General features: G+C 43.7%; 1 protein-coding gene across 8 annotated transcripts in view; it reads left to right on the top strand.

The window, feature by feature from the left end:
- Positions 1–18565, top strand: part of FAT1 (FAT atypical cadherin 1) — a 139144-nt gene extending 120579 nt beyond the window's left edge. For 3 of the 8 annotated variants that reach the window (XM_032298880.1, XM_032298876.1, XM_032298877.1), the window contains 12 exons: positions 747–944; positions 1334–2135; positions 2269–2400; positions 4285–4442; positions 5262–5724; positions 7464–7617; positions 7788–7898; positions 9342–9976; positions 10678–10815; positions 13602–13661; positions 15956–15991; positions 17126–18565. In XM_032298880.1, coding sequence (XP_032154771.1) covers positions 747–944; positions 1334–2135; positions 2269–2400; positions 4285–4442; positions 5262–5724; positions 7464–7617; positions 7788–7898; positions 9342–9976; positions 10678–10815; positions 13602–13661; positions 15956–15991; positions 17126–17754 — 3516 coding nt within the window. In that variant the 3' untranslated portion in view covers positions 17755–18565. Of the gene's footprint in view, positions 1–746; positions 945–1333; positions 2136–2268; positions 2401–4284; positions 4443–5261; positions 5725–7463; positions 7618–7787; positions 7899–9341; positions 9977–10677; positions 10816–13601; positions 13670–15955; positions 15992–17125 lie in introns of all 8 variants that reach the window. The other 5 variants (XM_032298884.1, XM_032298883.1, XM_032298879.1 and 2 more) reach the window with 5 other exon arrangements.
- The last annotated feature ends 828 nt before the right edge of the window (positions 18566–19393 follow it).

Here is a 19393-nt window from a genome sequence, read left to right as displayed (position 1 = left end):
CCTCCTTCCCACACCTCCTCTTCCCCACTCTATGCCCTCCCCCACCTCCACTCCACTCCACTTCTTCCCATTTCACTGTCTCTGCTCTTTCTCCTCCTCCCTCCACCTCATTGCCACTCCTCCTCACCATTCTTCCTCCTCACTCCTCCTCCTTCCTCTCTTCCTTTTTTTTTTTTTTTTTTTGAGACTGAGTTTCAGTCTGCTTGCCCAGGCCAGAGTGTGATGGCACGATCTCAGGTCACTGCAACCTCCACCACCCAAGTTCAAATGATTCTCCTGCCTCAGCCTCCCCAGTAGCTTTGATTACAGGCTTGCACCACCATACCCAACTAATTTTTGTATTTTTAGTAGGGACAGGGTTTCACCATGTTGGCCAGGCTGGTCTTGAACTCCTGACCTCAGGTGACCCACCTGCCTCGACCTCCCAAAGTGCTGGGATTACAGGCGTGAGCCCCCGCGCCCGGCCTCCTCTCTTCCTCCTCTTTTTCCGTCCTCTTCCTCTCTGCTCTTCCTCCTGTCCCCACTCCTCACACACCCTTTATCATCACATTTCCTTCCCAGCCTCCTCCTTCTTCCCTTTTTGCTCCACCCCTTTCCCCCTCCTCCCCACCACCGCACTCCCCCTCTTCACCTCTCTTCCTTTCGGATAGAGGAGTAAGGCTTTGTTTTGTGTGTATCTTATGTTATTAAAAACTCATGTATGTGTTCCAGGATTTGTGTTTAATTCTGTTTCTAATCTTGTGCAGGAAAATAAGCCTGTGGGCTTCAGCGTGCTGCAGCTGGCCGTAACAGACAAGGACTCTTCACATAACGGTCCCCCCTTCTCCTTTGCCATTGTCAGTGGAAATGGTGAGAAGGCATTTGAAGTTACCCAGCAAGGAGTGCTCCTGACGTCAGCCGCCATAAAGAGGAAGGAGAAGGATCATTACTTACTGCAGGTTAAGGTGTGAATGTCTTTATGGTTTGTACATTCGTAGGGAATTGCTGCTTGGCGTGGTTACCTCCTTCTACTTGACCAGCTTACATTTCATACAGAAACAGAAATTCATAGAACTGTGCTCCTCATTTTTCTCCACCCTTTCATGTTTACCCCACTGCGCTTTGAAGGAGCTCAGTGGTTGATTTGTCATCGTCTTTGACAGAGCTAGGTTTCAGTGTGAATTAGTGACATGCTATAAAGAAATTTGTCCTTTTCCTTGATGCGTTTCTCGTGGAGAAGTGGGTATCTACTAGTCAGTCATTTTTTGGGAACTTGAGCAATATAAATTTTTTAATTAAAGAAGTTATGAACAGTGCCATAGACAAAGGCGATTTTATTTTCCTTTTCTCGTAGGTGGCCGATAATGGAAAGCCTCCGTTGACATCTTTGGCATACATTGACATTAGGGTCATTGAGGAGAGCATCTATCCCCCTGCGATTTTGCCCCTGGAGATTTTCATCACTGCTTCTGGAGAAGAATACTCAGGAGGTGTCATTGGGAAGATTCATGCAACAGACCAGGACGTGTATGATACTCTCACCTACAGTCTGGACCCTCAGATGGACAACCTGTTCTCTGTTTCCAGCACAGGGGGCAAGCTGATAGCACACAAGAAGCTAGACATGGGGCAGTACCTTCTCAACGTCAGCGTAACAGATGGGAAGTTCACCACGGTGGCGGACATCACCGTGCATATCAGGCAAGTCACACAGGAGATGCTGAACCACAGCATTGCCATCCGCTTTGCCAATCTCACTCCGGAAGAGTTCGTGGGTGACTACTGGCGCAACTTCCAGCGAGCTCTGCGGAACTTCCTGGGTGTGAGGAGGAATGACATCCAGATCATTAGTTTGCAGCCCTCTGAACCTCACCCACACCTGGATGTCCTGCTCTTTGTAGAGAAATCAGGTAGTGCTCAGATTTCAACAAAGCAGCTTCTACACAAGATTAATTCTTCTGTGACGGATATTGAGGAAATCATTGGAGTGAGGATCCTGGACGTGTTCCAGAAACTCTGTGCAGGACTGGACTGCCCGTGGAAGTTCTGCGATGAGAAGGTGTCCGTGGATGAAAGTGTGATGTCGACACACAGCACGGCCAGACTGAGCTTTGTGACTCCCCGCCACCACAGAGCAGCGGTGTGTCTCTGCAAAGGTAGTGTGCATGAGCGTGTGAACACCAGTGTCACTGATGGCTTCATATGGCCTTCGATGGCTGCACATGAAAAGTCATTTTCCTGAAATTGCTGTTAATTATCTTTTCCCTTTCTCCCTTATCTTTGAAAAAGAGGGAAAATGCCCACCTGTCCACTATGGCTGTGAAGACAATCCGTGCCCTGAGGGATCTGAATGTGTGTCCGATCCCAGGGAGGAGAAACACACCTGTGTCTGCCCTGGCGGCAGGTTTGGTCAGTGCCCAGGTGAGAGTTGAATGGTGGGGCATACTTTTATTGTTAAAAATCAGATTCATTGGTCAGGTGCAGTGGCTCACACCTATAGTCTCAGCACTTTGGGAGGCTGAGGAAGGCGGATCACGAGGTCAGGAGTTTGCGACCAGCCTGGCCAACATGGTGAAACCACGCCTCTACTGAAAATACAAAAATTAGGCCGGGCGTGATGGCTCACACTTGTAATCCCAGCACTTTGGGAGGCTGAGGCAGGTGGATCACGAGCTCAGGACTTCAAGACCAGCCTGGCCAACACAGTGAAACCCCGTCTCTACTAAAAATACAAAAATTAGCTGGGCATGGCGATGTTCATCTGGTATCCCAACTACTTGGGAGGCTGGGGCAGGAGAATGGCTTGAACCCAAGAGGCGGAGGTTGTAATGAGCTGAGATTGCGCCACTGCACTCCGGCCTGGGTGTCAGAGCAAGACTGTCTCAAAAAAAAAAAAAAATCAGTTTCATTGTTTCTTAGAATTTTCTTCTTTATTGGAGTCTAAAAATATTGCAAAGTCTGTTTATTGTAACAAGTCAGATGTGGAGATGAATAAAGAATGGCAGTTGTAACTTTTGATTCCTCTTTTTACAGCACATTGTTGAGATTTGGTGTACTTCCTCCTGTACCTTCAATGATTATATAAACATATAGCTAACAACACAGCACCACACGTAGAAGTTTAATTTTCCTAAAAACTCAGGAGTGATCATATCTCACACCGTTCTCTGCCTCTTGCCTTTCCCTCCAGTTAGCAGCATGGTAAAGAGCACCTTTCCTACTGTTCCCAGCCCATGCCTATAACCCCTATTCTGTTTGATAGCTGGAGAGTATTTTCTAGCATGTCTATACTTATTCAACATTGTTCTTATATGTAAAGATTCAAGCTGTTATGTTTCTTTCAGTTAAAACATCTTTATACACGTATCTTTACATACGGATGCTTTCATTTCTCTACAGTGGATTATAAAACTAGAACTTGCTATATCAAAAATCAATGACATTTTAAATGTTTTGGTATCACTATATTAGTTTCCCAAAATGTGGTATTAATTTTTAATTCTTCCAGTTATGTATGAAGGTCTCACTCTCCATTCCCTTGACATTGTTGAACATTTTCAGTTATAAAACGAATTCCTGCCATCTACCTGATGGGTGTGAAATGATATCTAATTACTGTTGTAATTTACATTTCTCTGTCTGCTTTGAAAGTTTTTGTCTTACTTGTTCATTTCCTGTCAGTATTGCCTCTCCTGTGGCCTACATGTTCCTGTTGTTTGATGGTCAGGGTTAATTGTTCATGGTATCAATGTGTAGGGTTATCTGTGTGGTAGGAGTATTCACATTCACAGTGGGACAGTCTCCTCATCTTTATGTTATTTATATTGATAGTATCTTTTGATTTGTTAAGTATGTCTCGTCATTTTGAAATTCAGTTGTTACTTAGTTTTATATAATTCTGTTTGCCATCTCTGGAGATTGATAACGTGTTCAACTTCTTTGGGGAATGGGGATTGTTTTATTTTGCTTGAGAAGGTTTCCTAAATCACCTTGAGGCTATGCATAACTATTTTCTGAAATTTTCTTCTAACAATTTTATACTGAACATTTTTATATTTAACCTTTCATTATTTTCGAATTCATTTCTCTGTGATGCACTAGTCAAATTTATTCTTTCCAAATGGAGAGCCAGTCATGCTGTGCTTTTCATTAAGCAAATAGACATTTTCCCACAGAACTGGGTATTAAAATGTTATCATCTTAAATAAAACCTTAAATCAGTCTCTAGGGGTGCAAGGGAATCATACTTTAAAAAATATGCTTAAACTTGGTTCTGATTTATTTTTTCCTCTTTGTGATTCACAGGGAGTTCATCTATGACATTTACTGGAAACAGCTTTGTGAAATATCGTCTGATGGAAAATGAAAACAAATTAGAGATGAAACTGACCATGAGGCTCAGAACGTATTCCATGCATGCAGTTGTCATGTATGCCCGAGGAACTGACTATAGCATCTTGGAGGTATGTTTCTTTACAGTGTGGCATCTCAGTGGAAGACTTTAAAAACATAAATTCCATTTTGTGTTCAGATTGTTAATTTGAAAAGATAAAGTAAGTGAAATGGTTGAATTCCCCATTTAAATCGTTCATTGATGCCTGTACAAGTTTTAGACTTCGTGGGATGAAGAGTTCTGTTTGCTCTGCCATGACACAGAGATTTAGGTACATGACAGTTAACATTAATAGTGTTGGCCGGGCACAGTGGCTCACGCCTGTAATCCTAGCACTTCGGGAGGATGAGGTGGGTGGATCACGTGAGGTCAGGAGTTTGAGACCAGCCCGGCCAACGTCTCTACTAAAAATACACAAAAACTTAGCCAGACATGGTGGTGCATGCCTGTAATTCCACCTACTCCGGAGGCTGAGGCACAAGAATCACTTGAACTGGGGAGGCAGAGGTTGTAGTGAGCTGAGATCACGTCACTGCACTCCAGCCTGTTCAAGTGACACTTATCTTGCCCACCTTTAAAAAAAAACACAATTCAGCTTTGACTTTTGATATTACCTGATGCTGTATGTATTCAGTTAATATTTAATATTAATTATTCGCTTCCATGATGCTTTGTGGATATACATTGGCACTATAACTTGATATTCCCGAAAGATACATTTTTATTACTCATACTGTGGACAAATGAGTATGTGCTCTGTAGTACTTAAGTGCAAGGCCTTATCTTTTTACCGCCATTCCCAAACGTACCTCTCCCATTGATTCGTAATCAAGTACTGTAACTGAAGTTTCTGTGAGAGCAATGCGAGCAGTAACTGTTTCTATCCCAGATTCATCACGGAAGGCTGCAGTACAAGTTTGACTGTGGAAGTGGCCCTGGAATTGTCTCCGTTCAGAGCATTCAGGTCAATGATGGGCAGTGGCACGCAGTATCTCTGGAGGTGAATGGTAACTATGCCCGCTTGGTTCTAGACCAAGTTCACACGGCATCGGGCACAGCCCCGGGGACTCTGAAAACCCTGAACCTGGATAACCATGTGTTTTTTGGTGGCCACATCCGTCAGCAGGGAACAAGGCACGGAAGAAGTCCCCAAGTGGGCAGTGGTTTCAGGGGCTGCATGGACTCCATTTATTTGAATGGGCAGGAGCTGCCTTTAAACAGCAAACCAAGAAGCTACGCGCACATGGAGGAGTCAGTGGACGTGTCTCCGGGGTGCTTCCTGGCGGCTACAGAAGAATGCTCCAGCAACCCTTGCCAGAACGGAGGCCTTTGCAATCTGTCACCTGCTGGAGGTGGGCCCCGTAACGCTATCCTCTTTAAAATGGTGCACATGTATGCATTTAAGGGGAAACTCCCCAGCTATTTTTTTTTTAATTTTTTTTTCTCTTTTTATTCAAACAATGTCGTCAGGTACTGCGGTCAGCGTTGGAATTGAGTAGTGCTCTGTGTGCGGGAACAGAGCCGGGCTTGTGCCCTCCTGGTGCCCGAGCTGCAGGCACCGCGATTCCGACTGCCTCGCCCCTGCAGTGCCGTCCTGGCACCCGAGCAGGGGGCAGCACAAGTGGCTCAGAACTGACCTCCATGGTCGTTGGCCCTGGGGAGTTTAGAGTTCGCATCGCTTAGCCCTTCCTTGTTCTTATCACCTGTGTCTAATGGCTCAGCGTAGAGGGGCTGCTAGAGTCTTGCTGGTAATAGTAGTTGGGAGTCTAATTTTCCAAAAGGCCCTGAATACGTCCCGAATGTCGCCGTATCTGTCTGTCTCGAAGCCCTGGCAGAGTGAGGTACTCTGTGACTTTTGCATCCTGGACTCTGTCAGGCCCACGGACCAATAATAAGGCACAGTTAGGAAAATGACCGTCACCATGCTGAGTGGAGCTTGGTGTAATGCATAGAGCAAAAATAATACTGTGATTAAATGGGATTTCCAATTAATGGAAAGTTCTCCTGTTCTCTTGGGGAAGTATATTGCCATGCTGTGTGCGTAGCGTGGGCCAGGCCATCCCCACAGAGACACTTGGAGGCTGTCCTTATGTTGCCACTTAGGGATGAGGCTGAGAGAAGCATTGTCCTGACTGGGGCTACCATGGTCCCTGAAGCAGGAGGAAAGGAGTGTGGTGGCCATGCCCTGGCTCCTAAAGTCCCTGGCCCAGGGCACTGTATTCCTTCGTCCTGAGAAAACCCCTCAGCCACGCCGGCTTTGGAGGGGCGGGGAAGCACTGTGCTGTGGCGTGCGCCCAAGGCAGGTAGCTAGGAATGGCCTGCCATGCTACCTACCTGCCACGGACTTCACAAAGTACAGCCAGCACTCTTTGTACTGCTTTGGACACATGTGATGATCTCCTTTCTTAAGTCTTTCCATGTTTGAGAGGCTGAGGCAGGAGGATCATTTGAGGCTGGAGGTGAGGCAGCCTGGGCAGTGTAGGGAGACCCCATCTCTACAAAAAACTGAAAAATTAGCCAGGCATGGTGGCGCACATCTGTAGTCCCAGCAGCTCGGGAGGCTGAGGTGAGAGGGTCCCTGAGCCCAGGAGTTTGAGGCTGCAGTGGGCTGAGATTGCACCACTGCGCTCCAGCCTGGGTGGCAGAGCGGGACCCCATCTCAAAGAATTTAAAAATTGAAGGGTAATTTGTAGTCCTCAGAGTGCTTTTCACATTCATGATTTTCTCATTTAATCCTTGAATGCTTGTGACTCGTGAATAAATTGAGATGTTAAGTGGGTGCTGTCTGTGTACATGGTCACCCAAGTCGAGGGCTGTGTTTTCCTTCTCTGTGTGTTTGACCTCATGATCTTACTGCAAATCCTGATGAACTAAAGGTGAGTGAGTTCTCTCTTCAGTTCTCTGTGCCACGGCCATGCCAGCAGTGGGAAGCTTGTTGATGTAGCCAGCTTTTTCCCAGAGAGAGTGAGAATTCTTCTAGCTTTTACAGATCTTGGAGAACTAAATCTTAAAGATGGAAAGCAATGTAATTAAGACCAGGTCTCTGAGCCGTTGAGTGATAGGACTTTTGTGTTCCTTTTCGCCAATTTAGGTCATCACTGCAAATGCAGCGCCTTATACATAGGGACCTACTGTGAGATAAGCGTCAATCCGTGTTCCTCCAACCCTTGCCTCTATGGGGGCACATGTGTCGTCAGCAACGGAGACTTTGTTTGCCAGTGTAGAGGATTATATACGGGCCAGAGGTATGTGCGTTTTTCTTAACTTTCGTAGTTATTTGTAGTATAAAATTCTTTTTAAACATGTAACGGTGCATGTAAAAAGTCTCCACGTCCATTTGCTAATGTCGTCTGTTCTGCTGTATTTGTTAGCAATAGAGTCATGAGGTTTGTGTCTGCTTTTCCTTGCTCTTCAGGTGTCAGCTTAGTCCGTACTGCAAAGACGAACCCTGTAAAAATGGCGGGACATGCTTTGACAGTTTGGACGGCGCCGTTTGTCAGTGTGATTCGGGTTTTAGGGGAGAAAGGTAAACGGTTTCTTCCAGAATTTATATACGAACCTTTTCATTGTGTCCTATTGACTGGCAGATGCAACAGACCTTCAGTGGTTTGAACTACGTTGCTTCAGATGTTGATAATCCTCGTATGGGCCGCTTATATACTTTATAATCTTTCCAGTCTTTAAAATGAAATATCAAGCAGATGAATATAGTAGATATATAATACTCAACCTACTTCTATACTTTAAAGGTACAATAAAGAATGGCCGGGTTCTGGTAGACAGCATTCTATGGGAAGAATGAGATGATGATGTTTTCAAAGTGGCCCGACTTGGAAGCCGAATCCGTCCACCTCTCAGTGGCAGCAGTGTTTCCTTTTTCATAACATGCCATGACTAACATTTATGTCGAATCTAGAAGTCTTTTTTACCTCTCTCGTTGTCTTATGTAACCTTTATCATCATCCTCAGAGGTGGTTATTACTTTCCAAGGGAAGACATGAGACATGGGGGTACTTGATGTGCCTTGGAAGAGGTGGATGAGAAGTTTCAGCTTCAGATGCCATGTTTACCTTAGCCTTTTCACCAGTTCCATTAAAAACACTGCTCAGGGCCTGAAACCTGTGCCTCGTGCAGAGCACAGAGACAGACCTTCACCATCAGGCTTCGCCGAAGGCCTTTGGTGTGGCCTGCTTGCAGGGATGCCCATGGAGTTTTGCTCTAAGAATGGTGGTAACCTTGAATTTTTCCATCAGTCACATGGTCTTAGTTCATAAGTTGACTTCCCTAATTCTGGTCAGTGAATACTCTTAACACATTTGACAAAAACATATTAATAACCAGAATTTTCATGCCAGGTGCATGTGAGGGATGGTAAGTAGATAACTTTCATCAAGGGAGAAGGAAGGATTTGAGGGGCAGGTGGATCTGTACACGCGGAAAATACGCCCCTGTTTGGAAAGGCAGAGGGCCTTGCTTGTGAACTGAAGGGTGAGGAGTCCAGGTTTCCACAACAGAGTAACATTTAAAAATGGAAAATACGGTTTACTGCCATATTACCAAAGAGGAAAATCTTAGGAATTTAATCCAGGCTATGGGAAGAGTACACAGCATATTATCAAAATACACATGCCAAGTTTCTGAATGATAACGTGGTTATCAGAACTCAGTGCACACTACTGTGTAGGCAGTGGGGTTGATGCAGTAGTCTGTTGGATCCTAGGAAAATGGCCACTAATATTGGATATGTTTCCTTCCCAAATATACATCGAAAGCATATTATCACGATTAGTTTCTCCACCAAAGGTCTTTGGTCATGGTGGTTGATAGTACATTTTTTAGTTGTTTTGTATCTGAGTTTGATTTTAACATATCTTGTCAAGGAGGGATTAGTCTCGGTGTCTAAGGATCAAGCCTGGTGTGCGCAGAGGCACCTGCACGGGTCCCTCCTCATTCCTGACTCTCTTGGCAGGTGTCAGAGTGATATTGACGAGTGTGCGGGAAACCCCTGCCGTCACGGGGCCCTTTGTGAGAACACACATGGCTCCTATCACTGCAACTGCAGCCACGAGTACAGGGGCCGGCACTGCGAGGACGCCGTGCCCAACCAGTACGTGTCCACGCCGTGGAATATTGGGTTGGCAGAAGGGATCGGAATCGTCGTGTTTATCGCAGGGATATTTTTACTGGTGGTGGTGTTTGTTCTCTGCCGTAAGATGATTAGTCGGAAAAAGAAGCAACATCAGGCGGAACCTGAAGACAAACACCTGGGACCCACTACCGCTTTCTTGCAAAGACCATATTTCGATTCCAAGCTAAACAAGAACATTTACTCAGACATACCACCCCAGGTGCCTGTCCGCCCCATTTCCTACACTCCAAGCATTCCAAGTGACTCGAGAAACAACCTTGACCGAAATTCCTTCGAAGGATCTGCTATCCCAGAGCGCCCCGAACTCAGCACTTTTAACCCCGAGTCTGTGCACGGGCATCGAAAAGCCGTGGCGGTCTGCAGCGTGGCGCCAAACCTGCCTCCGCCACCCCCTTCCAACTCCCCTTCTGACAGCGACTCCATACAGAAGCCCAGCTGGGACTTCGACTATGACAGTAAGAGGCATTTTTGCATCTCACTAAAATGTCACTTGAGGTAAACAGTGAGGTCACAAGTTGGGTTCAGTTGACTCTTCATTAGAGACAGATAGGCTCAGACTGAATGTGCTGATTTGAAACGTTTTTTGGATGCCCTGAGTACTGGCTGAGCACTGTGGCAATTATTTTAATGAAGAAATTGAATGTAGTCATGTTTTAGCTAATCTCCTGGTGAGATCGTTTCATTTTAGAATTGTTAAAGGTTCTTGTCTATAATTTTTTTTAGCTTATTTATATGTCAAAAAAAATCGGGAGCCTTTTAATATGTTAGGATTTTTAAAACGATGGCCAGGGGAGGTGAGGTGGAAATATTTATGTTAGTGGCTTAACATATATTCAGTGCTTTTTTTAAAAAAAAGAAAAAGCTATATGTGTTATTTTAAAACAAAATTGTAACACTGTTTCTTCTCTAATGACGTTCATAGGCATGCTTGTAGGGAATTTCAGTTCGATGAATCTCGAAGATGTGTAGGTTTTTCTGTTTGGGTTTTTTTATGTCTTCGTTTGAGTTTTTAAGGTTTTTCTTTCAGTCATTTATTAAATAAACCTCAGGCTGCCGTTGGGTCATGCGTGTGTCAGGATTCAGTGGTGAACAAAACGGTTTTGGCCCATGTGAACTTACTGTTGTCATCCTTTTCTTTTCTTTTTTTTTTTTTAAGCTAAAGTGGTGGACCTCGATCCCTGTCTTTCCAAGAAGCCTCTAGAGGAGAAGCCTTCCCAGCCCTACAGTGCCCGGGAAAGCCTGTCTGAAGTGCAGTCCCTGAGCTCCTTCCAGTCCGAATCGTGTGATGACAATGGTGAGTCCGCCGCGGAAACGCTGTGCGTGCCCATGTTACTGTGTTCTTTCACGTGTGGGCGCACTAGTTACCCTCCGGAAGCCTCACAGTGTTTACGTTTTACACGGACCCCTTTTAAACAGCACCGAACATACTTGCATGAGTGTCTGCTGGGAAAGAGCTAAACTGTTCCTAATGAATGGCTACTTGAACTTGTCATGATAGGGAAGAACACACTCACTGAAGGATCATTTCTGATTGATTAACCTTGTCTTGGCTTTTTTTCACAACAGTAAACATTACCCCAGTTTTGTGGGGTTTTCAGAAATCCTCACAACTTTCTTAACCATGCAGCATGCATGCACACGCGCGCACACACACACACACACTTTGACACACACACAGACAGACACACACATCTGTCTAAAAAGAGATGTGATAATCTGAAGGAAATGTTGGTTTCAGTAGCACCTTTCATGTTAACTGAAGCATCATTTCTTTCCAATGGACTAATCTCGTATTGATTTTTCTTCATAACAGCCAGTATTACCACAGTTTTGTGGGGTTTTCAGAACTCCTCACGACTTTCTTAACCATGCAACACATACACACACACTCTCTCTCTGTCTCAGACACACACACACTCTCTCACACACAGAGACACACGCACACACGCGCGCGCCCTCTTAAGAAGAGATGCGATGTTCTGAAATGTTCGGTTTCAGCAGCACCTTTGTTATGACAAGGTTTTATGTGTCTCCTCCCCCAACCTCACTGCGGCCCAGCTCCCATATGGATCAGAGCGCACTGACAGCACAGTTGAGGAGACTGCTAGTAAGTCTGATTATATTTCTAATGAAGAAGGTTTGGCAGTGGGATCTTTGCTACCAGTTATGTTGACCTGCTTTCCCTAGGGTAAATCGCCCTGGTGACTAGCTTTGCCAGAGGAACACATACCAGTAGAGAAAGTTGTCAGTATTCAGTAGCACAATGTACTTTTTTGTGGAAATTTTTGCATCTCAGAATAAATTTAATGATAATGTTTTTTCTTGTATAAACACGCTATATGTTTATACATTTCAAATATTTTATTGGCAGAAAAGGTAAACCACTAAAAATTATTCAATCCAGAGTAATATAATCCACAGTACATTACATATATAGTCCACAAATCCATATAGTTCATTATCTGTTGCAGAGTCCTTTTTCAAACTAAAGGTAGCTATAAGTATGTGCTATTATTTCTGATTTCAAGCATATTATATACGGTATCAAAATATGCCTGTGTTTATTAGGGCTAGAGTACGTGGACATAGCTTTGCTTATTAAACCAACAGGATAGAATTATGTCTTTTATCAGTCTTAATTCTAAAAAGTTCCTGTTTCCAGTTTAATAATTTATATCTTGGCCCCTAAATGCTCTTTATAAATACATTTCACAATTTTACCAGCATTTTCATTCTAGTTCTTTTTGTTGAAACATCAGTCTTCTTACTAATACTCCCAAGTGCGTTTAATAAGTTAGGTCAAATTAATTATGAAAACTAGCTTCCAGATAATACAGTGCGGAGAAAAAACGTATATACAGGAGTGTTACTATTTTACTCATTACCATAATTTGGTGATTTAGTAAGCTGAAAGTCTGCTGAGAGTCTGTTCCTGCATGTATTCCTAGTTTCCTGGGGCCATTGTTACAAGTCACTGCAAACTTTGTGGCCTAAAGCAGTGTAGACTTGTCTTCCTGTAGTTCTGTGGCTTAGAATCCAACCCCTGGGCGTCACAGGGCTGAAATCATGTGATCCGTAGGCCTGCATTCCCTCCCAGAGCTGGAGGGAAGAACCTGTCTTCCTTCCTTTCCTGTCTCTTCGAGGCTGCCCGCATCCATTGGCTCTTGATTTCTTCCATGTCTGAGAGACAGCAGCATTGCCTGTCATTGAGCACCCCTCTGTCCGCACAGCTCCCTCCAGCCGGAAATGGGAAAGCCTCTGTGCTGAAAAATTGCCCTTAGGATGACACTGGGCCCACCCAGAGAATCCGGGAAATCCCGCATCTCAATTTCCTCACCTGAAGCACGTCAACAAAGTCCCTTTTGCCATGTGTGGTGACATAGTGACAGGCTTCTGGGATTCGGACGTGGACTGGCCGAGGGCCAGCCTTCTGCCTACCACATGCGTACATATTTACCTTGGCATAGTTCTTTTAAAACAATCTGATATACAAATGAAGAGTGAATTTACACAGGAACAGTCGGGCAGAGTCTCCTCCTCTGCTGGTGTGTTAGCTCACCAGCCATTAGTCCATCTGCAAACAGACAAGACATTTGCAGAAAGAGCAATCACAGCAAGGACAAAACCGTTTTTGTTTTGGATTGCGTATGTTTCTCCTTAAATTTCTTTTTTCTGGGGACAATGTATGGGTGATTAAACGTCCAGAAGAGTGGCATACCAGAGACTGTAGTCTTTGAATGTCAAGTCTTGCCTGTGAGACGTTAAAATAAGAATTGTTTTGGCCTGGCACGATCCATAATTGTAATTGTGAAAAAATTTAAAACTAAAAATTTTTTTGCCTAAATTCCAATGAAATATATTTACATTATTCCTTTGATTAATAATACATATATAGCTTGATTAGAAAAGTCTGAGACATACAGCTAACGGTGAGGGGGTCATGCATCATGATGTCGCGTTAAAACACTCAGCAGTTCTGAGTTGAGGTAGCAATGGTATAATACACAGTTCTGTTTCATGCACTGTTTTCTGACTAACTGAAGATGTTCCTAATTGACTGCTTTTGTGCCTTTTTGCAAGCTTCCGTAGTGACCGTAGTGCACCTTGTCAACGCTGTGGTTGACACGGTGAGCACAGAAGGTACAGTTGTAAGTGCCCGTGCTTTGTGTCTGTGTCTGGAAGCAGCCGCGTCCTAGGGCACTGCCGCCTTGCCTGTTGCAGTGTCAGAAAAGCCAGTTTGTGGTTTTGAGGGGGTTGAGTACTTTTATTTTATGCAGCTGTGTGTATTCGTAGTCTGGGTGCTTTGCAAAGATACTTCGATGTATGTTATGTCTTTGTTACGTTTTACCATTCACGGTGATTTACACAGATTGGAAGTAACCAGAAGATCTTGAGAGCGTATCTTTAGGTGGTGCAGTGTAAAAAAAAGTTCAGAAGTAATTTTAACTACCTAAAATATTTTTTGAAACAAAAATTCTTTACATGAACAGGAATAAGACTTGAGTAACATAAAGCTGTCATAATTAACCTGGAACTGACTCTTTGCTTTTGAGTTTTCCCTGAGTAGGATCAAAGAAAAGGTTGTAGAGTGTGGTCAAAGCATATTTTCATATCTGGTTTAGTGAAAATTATTTAATGTGAAGCTTTATCTGCTTAGAGTTATAAAAAAGGACATTGACCACCTTCCCCAAATTATTTTAAATTAAAATAACCTTTTATTAGTGCACTGAAATGAATCACATGGGAAAGGCACAGGCTGGTAGTTTTCAGACTGTGACGTGACTCAGATCACCTGGAGGGCGGTTAAAAGCCCAGTTGCTGGTTCTCAGCACCAGCGTTTCTGATGCAGCAGGGCTGGGCTGGGGCTTGAGAATTTGCATTTTTCAGCAGTTCGCAGGTGGCGCTGATGGCACTGGTCTAGAGATCCCCCTTGAGAACTGCTGACTCACGTAGGGCATCGCCGTCACAGCGCGCAGGGGTCCCTTTTGCTGGGACAAGGCGCTGTTGAGGTTGAGGAGGAAGAAGGAGAGAGCGTTGGGCCCCATTTGCTCTCAAGCGGGAGAGGCTACCTGCCAGTCTCCATCCTTTAGTTACCGATGATACCTGAGCCGCTCTTCCTAAGAAATACCATGTTTTTACTTGCTGAATCCGAAACTTACCTCTGTTTTGTCTAGTGAATTTTTAGTTTTGACCCAGTGACTTTCCAGCATTTTAAATATTGTTGCAGTTTAAAGAAGCAGCATTTCAATCGTTCCTTCATGCAGTCTCCTTCACTGAAAACTATTTTTTGGCATATCCAAGAAGTGCACATTGAATTTAAAGCTAATAGCTGGTACTAGTGCCTGAGGGACAAAAGTTGGTGATCCTTTTTTGTTGTTGTTTAAAGAGATTGCTACATTTTTTTCATAGACTTGAAAATGATTCTGTAGATACATGTTACCTAAATGCTGGTTTATTCATTTTTTAGAGCCATCGCAGTCTTTTAAAATTATTGAAATTTCTAGAGGTGAACTATCAATCAAATATTTGTCCCAAATTAGTTTTGAACATGTTTTTGAATCGCACTGTAGAATTCATAGAGAGGGCCTTGTTTGAAAAATCACTGAAGTGACCATTTTTCTGCACGATCCTGCTTTCAGTTACAGACAGTTTCTAACGGGGCTTGACCCGCATTATCCTGCCTAGTCTCCGCAGCGGCCCTCCGGGATGTTCACCCTATGTCATAGACAGGACCTGAAGGCTAGCCGGGGCCAGCGCAGGAGTCTCACGGTCCTGACTGACAGTGGGATTTACCCGCACTTCCCGCTAGACTTCTGTGTATAGATGGCGGGTCTTGCCAGAGCAAGTGTCACTACAGACAGGGGATAAGTGCAGCCAGGGTCTCCCTAGGGAATGGTCAACAGTATAAACATGAAATCATGTTCAAGGTACATAGTTGGGAGAGATTTTCAGCTTGTAGATCCGTCTTATCTAAGTTTGCCTATGAATTCCTCTGAATTTAATGTCCTCTGTAGGTTGCAGTGTGCCGTAAAGTATGTGCATCATGTCACTGTAGGTGTATTGAGTATCACCTATGTAACCTGCTCAGTTTATATTTTATTAGAGCCTGTTTGTTTTAATTATTCCTAAGAAAATTCGTGTTTCCAGGCTTTGATTGTCAGACGCAAGGACAAGAAAGTAATATTTGATTTTTCTGGCCAAATCTCTGGTTCATCATTACTCTGTCCTCCACTTGCGTACCCCATTTTATCTGTGGTACGTACATGTCTCAGCCAGTTGGAATTTTCATAGACGCTGGCGTAAGGCCGTGCTGTATGGCTGACTGGGCCTTTGTAAGCAGTTTACATTGTTCTGTGTACTTACCTTTATTGCCTTTTCAGCTGTCTGTTTTAATTACAAATGTTTTCTTTTTTTTTCTACTCTGCCACCAAAAGAATCTTTGGCTGCTCCTGACCTCAGCAAATCAAGAGGTGACTTCTGCATGCCGGTTATTCATTGATACTCACTAAAAACAATGGGTCAGGCTTTGCCCCAGTGCCTGCTGACTGCACTTGGTTGCCCAGCGTCCGCAGCAGTAACTAAGTCCGTGGCTGCATGTGTGTGGACTGCATTCTAAGCACGGATTGCCTAACCTTCTCCTGCCTCTCAAAGTATTTTTTAAATCCTGAGGAGAAAGAAAAAAAAAATTTCCAAAATTGGAAGTTTTTTTTTTTTTTAAAGATAAATAGTGATGCTTTATATAGTCTAAAAGGATCCCGATCCTTTTTGAAAGTAACACAGATCAGTTGTTACGTGTATCAGAGGCTGTGTTATAATCTTGTAATGCTTGTTCAGTTGTATTTTGCTTGATTTGGGGGCATGCTTTGAGACCTACCTAGATTAAAATAATTTGTTGTCTGGGGGGCTAATGAAAAATAGTAATTTTAATATTAAAATCACTACATTATTATGAAGGAAGCTTATTTTCTAAACTTTAGCATGTTAAGGGTTACCTTGATTACTTAAAAAAGTTGCATTGGCTGGGCATGGTGGCCTGCACTCCCAGCACTTCAGGAGGCCGAGGTGGCAAGATTGCTTGCAGCCCGGAGTTTAAGACCAGCCTGGGCAACACAGACCCTGTCTCTACAAAAAATAGAAATGAAAAAATTTTTTAAGTTGCATGAATCAGTATTTTTTTAATGAGAAGTAGTGCAGATCAAGTGACACTGGATATTTCACTGATGTCCTAAGACTAAGTCAGTACTTTGCTTCCTGCATTACAGAAGAAAAGTTAAAAGATGGTTAGAATCGTTTGTAGAAAAATGTGTATGATTTAGATGCCGGCATTGCATTTCCCTCAGGACCCCCCTTGTTTCCTTGAGTGCTGGTGGCGTACATAAAAATGTAAGTCCACATTTTAGAAATAGAGCCTAGTTCATAGGGGTCTTTAAACAGGAGAGGGGTCGGGGGATGTCTTCAAAGCAAAGCCGAGGAATTTCCAAAGCGGTGAGCTTTGAATGAAGGCATCAGTGCATTTGCATCTTTCTTTGTTACACTGAGCTCTCTTTCCACGGCACAAAAGCTTAGGAGAAAACACGTTGACGTCTATTTTCTTTTCTACCAAGGGTATCACTGGGATACATCTGATTGGATGCCAGGTGTTCCTCTGCCGGACATACAGGAGTTCCCCAACTATGAGGTGATTGACGAGCAGACACCCCTGTACTCAGCAGATCCAAACGCCATCGATACGGACTATTACCCTGGAGGCTACGACATCGAAAGTGATTTTCCTCCACCCCCGGAAGACTTCCCCGCACCTGATGAGCTGCCACCCTTGTCGCCGGAATTCAGCGATCAGTTGGAATCCATCCACCCTCCTAGAGACATGCCTGCCGCGGGTAGCTGGGGTTCTTCATCAAGAAACCGGCAGAGATTCAACTTGAATCAGTATTTGCCCAATTTTTATCCCCTCGATATGTCTGAACCTGAAACGAAAGGCACTGGTGAGAACAGTTCTTGTAGAGAGTCCCATGCCCCTTACCCGCCAGGGTATCAGAGACACTTCGAGACGCCCGCTGTCGAGAGCATGCCCATGTCTGTGTACGCCTCCACGGCCTCCTGCTCCGACGTGTCGGCCTGCTGCGAAGTGGAGTCGGAGGTCATGATGAGTGACTACGAGAGCGGGGACGATGGCCACTTTGAAGAGGTGACAGTCCCGCCCCTGGATTCCCAGCAGCACACAGAAGTCTGACTCTCAACTCCCCCCAAAGTGCCTGACGTTAGTGGACCCTGAGATTATGTAATGACCCTCGTTGTTCGCAGTAGTGCCTCCAAGCTTTTTTTTGGTGAGCTGAATGGGCATGGCTGCGCTGGATCCTGCACCTCTGGACCTGCTCGTCATTTCCAGTGTCCTGACTACTGTCATCCGTGAGGTTTTCATCGGCTGTGCCATTCCCCAGCGCCTTTCGGGATTTACATCTGTCCGTGTCAAAATCGTGAAACGGAAGTCAGCTCTCTCATCTCATCAGCATGATTCATGTATTTATATAGATTTGATTATTTTAATTTTCCTGTCTCTTTTTTTTGTAAATGTTATGTACAGATTGATTTCTCATAGCTTTAACTAGATTTCCAAGGTGTTTTGTGCATTTCTTTCAACTGCATTTGGTGGTGTTAGTGTCATTACCTAGCACCCTGATTTCTTACTGTAACCAGGGTTTTACTCTGTCTTTTTCCATACTTCATACTCTGAAGTGTGACATTTCGTTAGTACATTTCAGTATAGTCATTCATTTCTAGCTGTACATAGGATGAGGAAGAGACCTGACACATGAACATGTCTTACATGGGTTGCTGTATTTAGAATTATAAACATTTTTCATTATTGGAAAGTGTAATGGGGACCTTCTGCATACCTGTTTAGAACCAAAACCACCATGACACCGTTTTTCCAGTGTCTGTATATTTGTGATGCAATGGTCTTGTAAAGGTTTTTAATGAAAACTACCCTTAGCCAGCCTTTCTTACTGACAATAAATTATTAATAAAATACTTGAGCTTTACTGCCTGCTTTTCCTTTCCACTTATACCCCTGTTCAGGGTCCAGTGGCTGAACTGAGATAGAAGGATGGATGAATGGAAGGGTGGATACTGATGTGTTTGCTTTTAGTGGACAAGTTATAAATGTGACAATTCTCTCTACGCTGACCAAAGCCAGGCTGTACATGCGGAGGTAGCCACCAGGTGGCAGTGTACAGCTACCTGACAGGGCTCAACACTAAGCCACAGAAGTCAAAAGTATAACTTTCTAATATTTTTAAACAAAACCAAGAATTTATAAGTTTTTAATTAGTATGTTATAATTTTAATGCTTACATGTTTTTCACCTTTGCCAATGTTTTGTATCAAAAACAGTTTCTATGAAGCATTATAGCCTTCTGTTGTCAGCTTACACAATGCTAAATGATTTAATGTGAGCTCCGGAAGGTATTTTTCATATATTTTATAGAGTTAAAATCCACCCCTACTTCCAGCACATTTGCTGAGTACCTACTGTGTGCCACTATGATATGAATGACAGAGAATTAAATTTTCCTAGAACTTTGGAGAAACATGTTTTTCCTTTAAGCAAATGCCTTTATTTTTACCAAATAATATAAGTATATAGTTTACAAACATCAAAGAAAGCTAAAATGTACACTACAACAGCAGTCCCATGCACTCTGCTGTGCCCACTTACAACTCGTAAGCTGTTTTTCTCAAGCTTCCTTTCATATTTTCAAATGTATATATTATTCTTTCTTGAGTCACTGAACTTAGAAATTGCCTATTGTGATACTGGAGGAAGACCATCTAACTTAATAGACCCCCACTGATCTTGCTTTTGTACC

This window comes from Sapajus apella, unplaced genomic scaffold (genome assembly GCF_009761245.1).
Source record: "Sapajus apella isolate SASKATOON/1434 unplaced genomic scaffold, GSC_monkey_1.0 scaffold39, whole genome shotgun sequence".
NCBI lineage: Eukaryota > Metazoa > Chordata > Mammalia > Primates > Cebidae > Sapajus > Sapajus apella.
Note: the sequence above shows the minus strand (reverse complement) of the source record. Positions and strands in the feature narration are given on the sequence as shown.